The sequence below is a fragment of the Macaca nemestrina genome, chromosome 9, assembly GCF_043159975.1.
Source record: "Macaca nemestrina isolate mMacNem1 chromosome 9, mMacNem.hap1, whole genome shotgun sequence".
NCBI lineage: Eukaryota > Metazoa > Chordata > Mammalia > Primates > Cercopithecidae > Macaca > Macaca nemestrina.
Window position 1 is genome coordinate 66,696,731 of NC_092133.1, and position 12,731 is coordinate 66,709,461.

Genomic DNA, 12,731 nt, shown 5'->3' on the forward strand with positions numbered 1-12,731 from the left:
GCCCCAGGGAACATCTCAACACATTGCTGGATGCTCCCCAACTACTCACAAGCCCTCTGGGGCCCAGTTCCACCAGGCTGTGTTGCCTCCAGATGCAGGGTCTTGGGGTCAGCAAGTCTCCATGGAGGTCTCAGGCCGGCTGACTGGAGCAACCCACCTCCCGGTCCTCCCGCACCCACACACACCTGCTCCCGACCAACCAAAGCCCGCCTCCTGTCCTGCAGCAGCCGCAGCAGCCACCTCCTGTTGCCCTGGCCCAGGCCCAGGCTCTTGAGGTGAGGGAACTCATCGTTTTGGAGGGCAGAAGGAGCTCGCAACCTCCCTTATGACTCGGCTTTGAGGCCCTGCCTGTTCTGTGCCTTCCCGGCCTGGCCTCACACTGCTTCTCCCTGCTAGGATGCTTCTCTTGGCCTTTTCCACAGGGCCTATCCCCTCCCAACCTCCCAGAACTCTTCCCAAATGTTCCCGACCAGGCAGATGACTCCTTCCAGCCAGTCCCTAACAACACACCATCCCTCTGCTCTGTAACACTCAGTCTTGTACCACTTTTCTAGTTTTTTCCCAAACACACCTTTCACTGTACCAAAAGATGCTATAGAAACTCCTTCTTATTTACCCGGTAAAGCCCTTCTCATCTGTCAAATCCACGCTTTAAGCCATTTCCTCTGGAGGTTTTCTGATTTCCTGCTCACTGAAGGCAGAACTGACTTCCACTGCCTGGACACCCACAGACCGTGGGCAAATGTCTGCTGCACCGCCCCTCACATCATGTATGACATGGTGTCTGCTCATAAACCTGCCTCCCCTGCAAGATAGGGAGCTCCTCCGGGGCCACATCCAGCTCTCAGTTTTCTTATCATTCCCAAATGACACAGGTGCTACCAGGACTAAATGACATGATGCAGGGAGAGCGCTCAGCATGGAGCCGGGGGAGCTGAGCACCTGTGAATTTGGGCTCTGCTGTTATCACTCACCCATGCATCCCCACAGCTACACCAAATCCAATGCCTGTAGGAATCCGCTGGATTGAGTTGATGGGCAGGGGTGTGAGAGACTGAATATACAAACAGACAATGACCAGGCCAAATATAAAAACAGAACTCCACTCACAACCCACAGCAGCCTGCCCAGGAAACCAACCCACGATCCACAGTAACCAGCCAGGACACCAGCCTGCCATACGTCAGATTTGTGAGAAGTCAGACTGCTATCTCTAGCAATCATCCAGGAGGCCAAACAATAATCCCTGTAACAACTGGTCCCAAGTGGCCGGGACTCAATTAATAACTAACAGCTTCCCGATTTTTGTCCCCACTTCCAATTAACCAACAAGAGAAAGCCAATATGCCCCCCTCGTCAATCGCAGAGGATGCTCCGCCTCTAGTTAGAACTCCCCCATGCCAACAATCAGAGAGTACCTGAAGTCTTCCCTTTTTTCCACTCTACCACTCTACTGCCTGCCTTTGAGTCTCTGCCAACACACAAGTGATGGTGGCTGACTCCTTCGCTGTAGCAAGCTCTGAATACATAGCCTTTGCTTGTCTCATTTGGCTGGGCTTCGTTTATTGCCATAGATGTGTCTCCTACACCTCTGGCCTGGCAGTCCCAGGACACACTCACTAAAAAGAGCTAAGACTACAGGAAGAGGGGAAACAGGGATACAGGAGCAGAAGGGACAGAAGAGCCACAGCAGGACATGGGGACACTCTCTGCAGGGCCCACCTGCGATCAGACCAATTCCATGTATGCCCTTGGCTTTCTCACGTCTTGTTTTTTCCTTCCATAAAATGGATGAAGGACATCAAGGGGATGGAATCACTTAGAGATGACTCACCCCTGCCAGGGCCTTGGGCCTTGCAGAAGAGTCCCGAGGGCAGCCCCGGGAAACATTGTGACAGGCAGGGACGAAGCAGCTTGTTCCCTCCCCAGCACCGAGGCAGCCCACCTCTGTCAGGCACCCAGAGGAGGACACAGCAGGTCTGTTGAGCTCAGTCAGGCCTGTTTAAGCCTCCTCTTCACACATAAAAGAAGAGGGCTTTTCTATTTGAAAGAGAAACCACAACAAAGGCTCAGGCCCAGAGCCATCTCTCAAGGTGAGGTGAGAGCCCAACAGGGTGCTCAGCTCCCACCCCCCCTGCTGCTACCACATCCCTCAATCCGCTGCCTCTGTGAATTCGATTAGCAGGCACTTTGTGATTCGAAAGCAGCATGAGGGAGTCAGGAGCCACTGGCAGCAGGGAAGGAGTTCAAACAGCATCTTCAACAGACTTCTGACCAGAAGGTGCTATGTAAATACATTTCCGCATCCCACAGATGCACGGGCTAAGGGCCATTTCTCTGGTACATTTCCCCGTGCCCTCTGGAGAGGGCCTACTTACCACTCCCCAAATGTCAAGCACTTTCAAAGCTCTTGCATCCATGCCCAGGCTCTGCCCATGGCACTCTCTAAGAATTCATTCCTCTTCCCAGCAGTCCCTTCCAGCATTTTGTCCATACCCATATCACAGCACCGGGTAGTGAGGACAATGTGTCCTGCAACCCTAGTCTCCGCAGGGAGAGACTCTGGTGGAGACCTAGGCCTCCAGACCTGGGTCTGGGAGACAAAGGTGTTCGAGGGAAGGTCTAATGAAGGAAAAGTACAAATGAACTCTCCTCTCACCCAAAGGGCCTGACTGTGCCCTTCCCCAAGGCCCCAGACAGCCCCACCCTCTATTTTCAATCATTCTATCCTCCTTGGGAAAGCAAATATCCAATCCCAATTGGCTAGGTACAGCACTAGAGGACCCTGGGACTGACACAGGTGGCCTGGAAAGGCAGCCATGGCCTGGAAAGTTCCAGACCTGGAAATCTAGCCCTAGGGGCCTCTCCGTGTCCTCCAAGTCATAGGGATTTTAGCTTTTCAGACACAAATGCAACAAACTCTGTGAGCTTCACTCAGAAACAGCTATATAGACGAATCCCTCCTCCTTGTCCTTCTGTTTGCATGATGGCCTTTCCAGGTCCTGCCTGGAGCTCCCTCCTGAGCCACTGTCCCTGCACTGTATTTGCCACTTCACGCACCCTCTCCCTCCTGGCCTGCCCAATGCCCATACCTCCTTTAGGAAGCTTGCCCAGCCTAAAGTCAGCCCTATGAGATAGGCTTGCTTGGGTCCCTCATGCATCATCAGCATTTCACGTATTTCTTTCTCTAAACCCTTTTCTCTTAGACCCTTTTCATATCCCTATCATGTAGAGCATTCCCAGAACCTGGATGATATTCCCTTTCATGGGGAGAGCACATTTTGTGGATCCATTTCCCAGTTGATGGACATTTGTATGTTTCTACTTTCTAGCTTTCAGGCTGTTAAGAATAATGCTGCCATGAACATTCGTGAGTAATGTGTTTTTGCACGGATGTATGGTTTTGTTTTTGGGTTTTTTTTTTGGTTTTTTTGTTTGTTTGTTTGTTTTTGAGACAGAGTCTTGCTCTATCACCCAGACTAGAGTGCAATGGCACAATCTCGGCTCACTGCATCCTCCACCTTCTGGGTTCACGCGATTCTCCTCAGCCTCCCAAGTACTTGGGATTACAGGCATGCGCCATCACACCCGGCTAATTTTTGTATTTTTAGTAGAGACAGGGTTTTGCCATCTTGAACTCCTGACCTCAGGCACTCCACCTGCCTCAGCCTCCCAAAGTGCTGGGATTATAGGCGTGAGCCACCGTGCCTGGCAACGTGGACGTATGTCTTTACATATCTTGGGTATATACCTAGGAGGGGAGTGACTGGGTCATTTGGTAAACCTGTGCTCTGTGTTTAACCATTTGAGGAACTGCCTGACCGTTCTGCACGGCGGCTTCCCAGCTGCTGTGTGTACGAGGCTTGCCTTCAGTGTGACAGGACTAGGAAGAAGATCAAACCACAAAGTCTGTGTGAATTGCCTGTTTTGAAAGAAGTAGACTATCAAAAAAAGTGTGAAGCACTTTTTTTTTTTTTTTTTTTTTTTTTTTTTGAGACGGAGTCTCGCTCTGCCGCCCAGGCTGGAGTGCAGTGGCCGGATCTCAGCTCACTGCAAGCTCCGCCCCCCGGGTTCCCGCCATTCTCCTGCCTCAGCCTCCCCAGTAGCTGGGACTACAGGCGCCCGCCACCTCGCCCGGCTAGTTTTTTTTTGTATTTTTTAGTAGAGACGGGGTTTCACCATGTTAGCCAGGATGGTCTCGATCTCCCGACCTCGTGATCCGCCCGTCTTGGCCTCCCAAAGTGCTGGGATTACAGGCTTGAGCCACCGCGCCCGGCCCGAAGTGAAGCACTCTTTAGACTGCATCTGTGCTGTTGAGTCTTTGATGATTCCAAAGGGACTTGTGGATTCTGCAGGGTTTCGAGGGCACTGCTATGAATGCCAGTCATCTTTGTGCCGGCAGACATGATTCTGGCTAGCAGACTGTGGCAACAGAGACGGCGCTGGTACAAATCCTTAAGTTCAGGGTGCAAGGGAGGGACAGGTATGAGTCAATGCCTGTGACGAAGGCTGCTGGAAGACAGAGGCTCTGAAGCCTGGTCCAGGGGAGACAGGTGGGAGGGCAAGGAGGCTGGAAGGGGGCATGGAGTTAGGGTCCATGTGAGTCTGGGATGAAGCAGGATCTGCCCCCCTAGGCTTCCTGTGCCCTCTGCAATTCTCCCACTCCACCCTTTCACAAACGTGCAACAGGCGCCCACGCCACAGCTCTGCCACATGGGTCACTGAGCAGCAGTGACCTCTCATAGAAGGATGGAGGGACTGCTCTCTGGAGAAGACGGCAGGCACTGCAGCAGTCAAGGCACACTGCTTGTCCATCCAGAGGAACTATTTCTAGAGCATCTATGAGGCCCACCTGCTGGCCTCCTGCCACTTTGATACCAAGCACCTACATCCACGTGCTCTGCATATGCCCAGCAGAGAAAATGTCAACATCAGCCAGGCGTAGTGGCTCACACCTGTAATCCCAGCACTTTGGGAGACCGAGGCAGGCAGATCACCTGAGGTCAGGAGTTTGAGACCAGCTTGGCCAACATGGTGAAGCCCCACCTCTACTAAAAATACTAAAATTAGCCGGATGTGGTGGCACATGCCTATAATCCCAGCTACTTGGGAGGCTGAGGCAGGAGAATTGCTTGAACCTGGGAGGTGGAGGCTGCAGTGAGCCAAGATCACACCACTGCACTCCAGCCTGAGCGACAGAGCAAGACTCAAAAAATAAAAAGGAAAGAAAGAAAATGCCAACATCCCTGGCATCTCTCACTCCTGAACTGAGACAGCAACACAGGAGAACAACACTAGATTGGAAGGTGAGAAGGGGGCTCATTCAAGACTACTGGGAAATAATGACTCCCAGGGCCTCAGGACCCAAACATCCCGCGGGTCTGTTCAGAACAAGAGAATCACTCCAAGAACCACACCCTTGACCCTTGGTCAATGTGCTTCACAGCCAGCTAGAGGCAGAAGTGACCTAGAGAGTTCCAAGCTGCAGAGAACACAGGTCCATTTTCAAAGTCTACCCATGGGAATGACTTCATGGTGTTACTGACCAGGGACCAGCTCTGGTGGCACTCCCCAGACAGGGTCAGAGCCTGAAGGATGAGGGCTGGCCATGCCCTTCTGGCTAGAGCTGACCAGGGCCTACCTCGGAGCTGACTGAACGTGGTCATGAACTTGCTGGTGAGGGACTTGAGCTCGTTGTTAGCCAGGGTGATGAGGTGGATCTGGCCGGAGACATTCCGCAGGACCTTGTAGATGCCAATGGGAAAGGAGACCAGCTTGCACTCGGCCAGGTCTGCAGCCAAAGGACAAAGACAAACCAGAGTTATCAGCCACAGCTGCCTGAGAACTTGTCCCAGACTCACATGGACCCCACCTCCATGCCTCCTTCCAGCCTCCTTGCCCTCCCACCTGTCTCCCCTGGACCAGGCTTCAGAGCCTGCCCTCTGTCTTCCAGCAACCTTCCTCACAGACATTAGCTCACACCTATCCCTCCCTTGCACCCTGAACTTAAGGATTTGTACCAGCGCCGTCTCTGTTGCCACAGTCTGCTAGCCAGAATCATGTCTGCCGGCACAAAGATGACTGGCATTCATAGCAGTGCCCTCGAAACCCTGCAGAATCCACAAGTCCCTTTAGAATCAACAAAGACTCAACAGCACAGACACAGTCTAAAGAGTGCTTTACAATAGTCTATTTCTTTGAAAACAGGCAATTCACACAGACTTTATGGTTTGATCTTCTTCCTAGTCCTGTCATGCTAAAGGCAAGTCTCGCACAAGCAGCAGCTGGGAAGCCGCTGCATGGAACAGTCAGGCAGTTCCTCAAACGGTTAAACACAGAGCACAGAGTTACCATATGACCCAGTCACTCCACTCCTAGGTATATACCCAAGAGACAAAAACATACGTCCATAAAAAAACACATTACATGTGGATGTTCTTGGCAGCATTATTCACAACCGCCCAAAAGCCGGAAAGTGGAAAAACACAAATGTTGACCAACTGGGGAATGGATCAGCAAAATGTGGTCTCTCCATGAAAGGCAATATCATCCAGCAATAAAAAGAAATGAAGTGGCCAGGCGTGGTGGCTCACGCCTGTAATCCCAGCACTTTGGGAGGCCAAAGTGGGTGGGTAGCTTGAGGCCAGGAGTTCGAGACCAGCCTGGCCAACGTGGTGAAATCCTATCTCCACTAAAAATAAAAAAATTAGCCAGGCATGGTGGTACATACCTGTAATCCCAGCTACTCACGAGGCTGAGACACGAGAATCACTTGAACCTGGGAGGTGGAAGTTGCGGTGAGCCCAGATCACACCACTGCACTCCAGCCTGGGCAACAGAGCAAGACTCTGTCTTCCCCACAAAAAACATTTTAAAAACAGAAATGAAGTACCAATGTATGTTATAGCAGCTATAGCATGGCTGAACCGTGAAAACATGACGTCAGGCAAAAGCAGCCAGTTACAAAGGCCGGAATATTGTACAGTTTCATTTATATGAAATGTCAAGAACAGGCAAATGCATACAGACGGAAAGGAGATTAGTGAATGCCAGCGCTGCAAGGGATGGGGGGCGGGGGAGTTCTTTGTAGGGGAATAAAAATGTTCTACAATTGGGCTGGGCGCAGTGGCTCATGCCTGTAATCCCAGCACTTTGGGAGGCTGAGGTGGCCAGATCACTTGAGGCCAGGAGTTCAAGACCAGCCTGGCCAATATAGAGAAACCCCATCTCTACTAAAAATACAAAAAAAAAAAAAAAAAAAAATTAGCCAGGCATGGTGGCACATGCCTGCAATCCCAACTACTTGGGAGGCTGAGTCATGAGAATCCCTTGAACCCGGAAGGCGGAGGTTGCAGTGAGCCGAAATCACACCACTGCACTTCAACCTGGGCAACAGAGTAAGACTATCACACACACACACAAAAAGTTCTAAGATTGGATTGTGGTGACAACTGCTCAACTCTGAACATAGTAAAACCACTGAATTGTACACTTTAAGTGGATGAATTGTATGGCATGTGAATTATATCTCAATAAAGCTGATATATATACATATATAATTATATATATTATTATATCAATGACATATATATATATAGCAGCAGACAGACACAAAAAGTATAGGGGTTCAGAAATTAGTCTGTCCAGCTCATCAAGGTGTCACTCAAGTTCCCTGAGCCTCAGTTTCCTTAACTGTAGAATGAAGGTACCATCATCTGCCTAGGAGAGCTGTTGGGAAAAATTTAATGTAGTAAAATAATGACTAACAAAGCGCCTAGAAGATATTTAGCAGGAATGCTACAAATATTGTAGCAGCCCTCCGCTTCCACTTTACCTCCTCTTCCCACTCCATCTAAAGCCTCTCTAGGCTTCCAGGCCAGCTTCCATCCCATCTCTCCCAGAAGTCTTCTGGGTCACTCCTGTGCTGGTGTCCAGTCAGCCCCCAACCTCCCACCCAGCAGCACTCATCGACCCTGACAGCACCACCCCAGTTATCTCTCAGAAAACTCTCATCTTTTCCCCAAAGAGGCCAGGCTCTCCCAGGCTTCTAAGCCTTTGAAAATTGCTCCAAAATAAACATGTGAAACTCAATAATATTTCTATATGCCAGCAGTAAAATACGGTTTTAAAAGATTCTATTCTTAACCAGTAAAATACGGTTTTAAAAGATTCTATTCCTAACCAGTAAAATACGGTTTTAAAAGATTCTATTCCTAACAGCAACAATAATACAAAATACATGGAAATAATCACAATTGAAGCCTTTCTCCCTCATCTGCCTCACAGATTTATTCTCTTGCTCCAAGACCCAGCTCAAATGTCACCTCCTCCATGAAGCCTTCTCTGACTGTCCTAAGCAGTCAGTTGCTCCAGAAGCTGAGCCTCATATAATGCAAACAAGACTTCCTCATCCTGTGTTGTATTAACCCCTTTTTGTGCTGTTTTCCCAGTGGACTGAGAAGACCCCCAGAGCATAGTACCAGAAGTCCAGCAGACTCATGGGAAAAAAGGGACAGGTGGGAAAAGGGCAAAATTACAGATGACTGAGGGTCCACAGGGCTCCTCTGCCAGGCAGCCTATAAGGGGTGTTGTTAATGCCTCCTCTGGTCCAGGGCTGCACTTGGTAACCCAGCCCTGCAGCTGTCTGATGTCAATCCCCAGCTCTTCTATCAGCAGGTGGGGTTGGCAGGAGAGACTGCTAAATCCTGCCAGGGAGGAACAAGGTCCCAAAAGTCAGGCTTTCAGAAGAGGGAGAGCAAGGGCTGAGCTGGAAGCAAACAGGCACTGTGGGCTCAGAGTTTGGGGCAAGCTGGGGATTCTAAAAAGAGTAATACTTCCAAACAATAAGCCCTCTAGCACTTTGTGACAGATATATTAAGGGCTAGAAAGAAGTTTTGTTGGAGTTGTTGTGAATTACACCAGTCCCTTTGGGTAGGAGTAGACAGATCTCATCATACATCCCAGGAGCAACATCAAAGTAATGGAAGAAGCTTTCCCTTTAAAACAAAGAGCAAAACAAGGATGCCTTTCATCACTAGTATCCCTGAACAGCATCATGAAAGTTCTTGCCAGGCCGGGCGTGGTGGCTCATATCTGTAAGCCCAGTACTTTGGGAGACCAAGGTGGAAGGATTGCCTGAGCCCAGGAGTTTGAGACCAGCCTGGGCAACATAGTGAGACCCTGCCTCTACAAAAAAACTTAAAAACTAGCTGGGCATGGTGGTGTGTGCCTGGAGTCGCAGATACTTGGGGGGTTGAGGTGGGAAGAAGATCGCTTGAACGCAGGAGGTCAGGGCTGCAGTGAGCCGCTGCACTCCACTGTACTCCAGCCTGAGTGACAGTGAGACTTTGTCTGAAAAAAGATAAGAAAAAGAAAAGAAAAGAAAAGTCAAGTTAGGTCTGGCCAATTAAATAGAAAGCACAGACATTGAAAACAGACCAAGTGATTCTTAGGTGCATATGAAATGACTGTATAAACTCAGAAACTCAAGACAGTCATCTGACAAACAACATAAATTAAAATGGTCTCAGCAAAGCAGCTAATCAAATAAGCATGCGAAAGGCAATAATATTCCTATGCGCCAGCAAGAAAATAGTTTTTAAAGATACTGTTCCTAACAACAATATAAAATATAGAGAAATGAGCATAATGAGAAATGTATCTGATCAATATAAAAAAAAAGTAGAAAAGTTCACAAAGATATTTTGTTTTGTTTTGTTTTGGTTTGCTTATTGAGACAGGGTCTTGCTCTGTCGCCCGGGCTGGAGCGCAGTGGTGCGATCTCAGCTCACTGCGGTCTCGAACTCCTGGGCTTAAGCGATCCTCCCACCTCAGCTTCCTGGGTAGATGGGACTACAGGCACATGCCATCAAACCCGGCTAATTTTTGTATTTTTTGTAGTTGGGGTTTTGCCATGTTACTCAGGCTAGTCTTGAATTCCTGAGCTCAAGTGATCCGCCCACCTAGGCCTCCTGAAGTGCTAGGATTATAGTCGCGAGCCACAGCAACCGGCCCACAAAGACATTTTTAAGAATGGTTTTGTATGTGGAGATATAATGTGTCCATTGATGACAAGTCAAAATATTGAAACACTGGTTTTTTAAAGAAATTAATTTATATATTGTTGAATGTAACTACTACCCAAATCCTCACAAGGTTTTTTGTTTGTTTGTTTTTGTTTTTGTTTTTTTTTTTAACCTTAACTAAATGGTTTTAAAGTTCAGCTAGGGAAATATATAAGCAAGACCCTCTAAAAAAGGTGAGGTTATAACCAATATTATAAGCCAAAAATAATTAAAACAGAGGGCAAAAGGGAAAATAGATCATAGAAAGAAATTATATAGTTCCAAAAATATAGTCCAGAAATAATGTCATAATAAATGCTAAAGGAGGCTTCACAAATAAACTGGAGAGGGAAGGATTAATCAACTGATGTCAGAATAACCCCTTAACAATTTTGAGAAAGACTCAATCTAAGAATCAAAATACATCCTAGATATAATTACACTTTAAATACTTTTTAGACCAAATTTTTAAAAGTAAACAGAATTGAACATTTATACAACCTTTTAAGTGAGGATGACTTCCCAAATCTAGGAGTATAACAGAATCACAAAGGAACAGATCAAAAACTAACTGCATTGAAAACACAGAAAACACTTTGAAGCTTAGAATAAAGCCAGCAACAGGGATCTGTAAATAGGATGCGTACAGAGTCCTCTTTATTACTGAAACTACTCAATATAATTGAATAAAGAAAAAATTGAGACCACCTGAGAAGACAAGGACGTAAGATATTTACAAAGGAAAAAACATAATTAGTAAACAAATATGTAGCTCCTGATGTGTTTCCAAATTGCTTTCCAGAATATTTATGCCAATTTACATGTAACCTATCCAACAAACAATAGGATCATTAAAAAGAAAAGAAAGCCTTGCTAAGTTGATCAAGGGAAATAGTATCCCTGCTTTAATTTGCAATATTTTCAATAGTGAGACTGATTATCGTTCATGGTTAATTAACTGTTTTTCAGCTAGGCATGGTGGCTCACACCTATAATCCCCAAGCTTTGGAAGGCCTAGGTTGGAGGATCACTCGAGGCCAGTTCACAACCAACCTGGGCAACACAGCAAGACCCATCTCTACACAAAATAAAATACAGCCGGGCACGGTGGCTCACACCATAATCCCATCACTTTGAGAGGCTGAGGCAGGGAGATCACTTGAGTTTGAGACCAGCCTGGCCAACATGATGAAACCTCATCTCTACTAAAAATACAAAATTTAACCAGGTATGGTGACGGGCGCCTGTAATCCCAGCTACTCAGGAGGCTGAGGCAGGAGAACTGCCTGAACCCAGAAGGCCGAGATTGTATCACTGCACTCCAGCCTGGGTGACAGAATGACAGAGAGACTCCGTCTCAAAAAACTAAATAAAATAAATTTGTTTGACATGGTGGTGCCTGTATGTAGTCCCAGGTACTCAGGAGGATGAGGCGGGAGGATCACTTGAGCCCAGTTCAAGGCTGCAGTAAGCTGTGATTGCATCACTGCACTCAGGCTGGGCAACAGGGCAAGACCCTATCTCTAATAAAATAAAATAAGTATTAACCATTTGTTTCCCCTGTGGAAAATTCTATTCATGTCTCACTATTTTTCTACTTGGAGCTGTGGCATTTTTTTCTCCCAAATGTTGGTAGAGCTCCTTAAATAGCATTATCAACCCAGGTGTGTTGATTGTTTCTCTTGTTGAATCATTCATGTTACAGAGCGTAGGGTTTTTTTCTGAAGCAGGACATAAAAAGCATATGCACACTGTAATTCCAACTAGGTATAAAATGATACATGCCTGGAAAAGACAATAGAAAGAAAAATAACGAGAATGCTAACCATGGTTATTTCAAAGGATTTGAGCAATTTGTTACTAAATTATAGTCTTCATGGTTGTTTACTTTATACAAAGTAAAATACCATTCTATATTTATATAAAACCATTTGCCAAGTATCTGTATACAGTGATACTGTACTTTTTAAATAAAAAATTAATGTATCATAAAATTAGCTATTTTTCTGAGACAGGATCTCGCTCTGTCACCCATGCTGGAGGGCAGTGGCATGATCTTGGCTCACTGCAACCTTCACCTCCCAAGCTCAAGTGATTCTCCCACCTCAGCCTCCCAAGTAGCTGGGACTACAGGTACATGCCACCATGCCCTGCTAATTTTTGTATTTTTAGTAGAGACAGTGTTTCATCATGCTGTCCAGGCTGGTCTCCAACTCCTGGCCTCAAGCGATCCACCTGCCTCATGCTCCCTAAGTGCTAAAATGAACTTTTATTGGAAAAAATAACTTGGCAAATTCACAGATAAATTGAGGGCAGCCAGCTCTTCGTCAGTGAGGGAAATAGGGAAAAGCAGACCCAAGAAATACAGGAACTCTGCATTGGGCTGGGGCAGAGCTGTGAATAGAAGCTTTCAGGCACCACCACTCCTCACAGTGGGGAGAGAAAGTGCTTACAAAGGAGGAAGAAGCCATAAAACCATGCAAGTTATTTCCAAGGGTACTCAAAGCAGCCTGTCTTCCTGGAGTAGATCAGCCCAGAAATGTCCAGCCCACAGTCTCATTCCAGCCACCTGGGCCATCCACACACTATCCCAGCCTCACACCACCCACCCTTCCAGTCTTTGGTTTAGGCAACATACAAGTGCCAGGCATGGCAGCTCACGCATGT

At 47.3% G+C, this 12,731-nt stretch overlaps 1 protein-coding gene across 9 annotated transcripts in view; it reads right to left on the reverse strand.

Annotated features, from left to right (window-relative positions):
- Positions 1-12,731, reverse strand: part of LOC105466075 (leucine rich repeat containing 20) — an 87,376-nt gene that overhangs the window by 42,212 nt on the left and 32,433 nt on the right. For all 9 annotated transcript variants that reach the window (XR_977936.2, XM_011714962.2, XM_011714967.2 and 6 more), the window contains one exon: positions 5,642-5,791. Coding sequence is in view for 8 of the 9 variants with exons in the window: in XM_011714962.2 (XP_011713264.1) it covers positions 5,642-5,791 (150 nt within the window). In the remaining variant the exon portion in view is untranslated. The remainder of the gene's footprint in view (positions 1-5,641; positions 5,792-12,731) is intronic.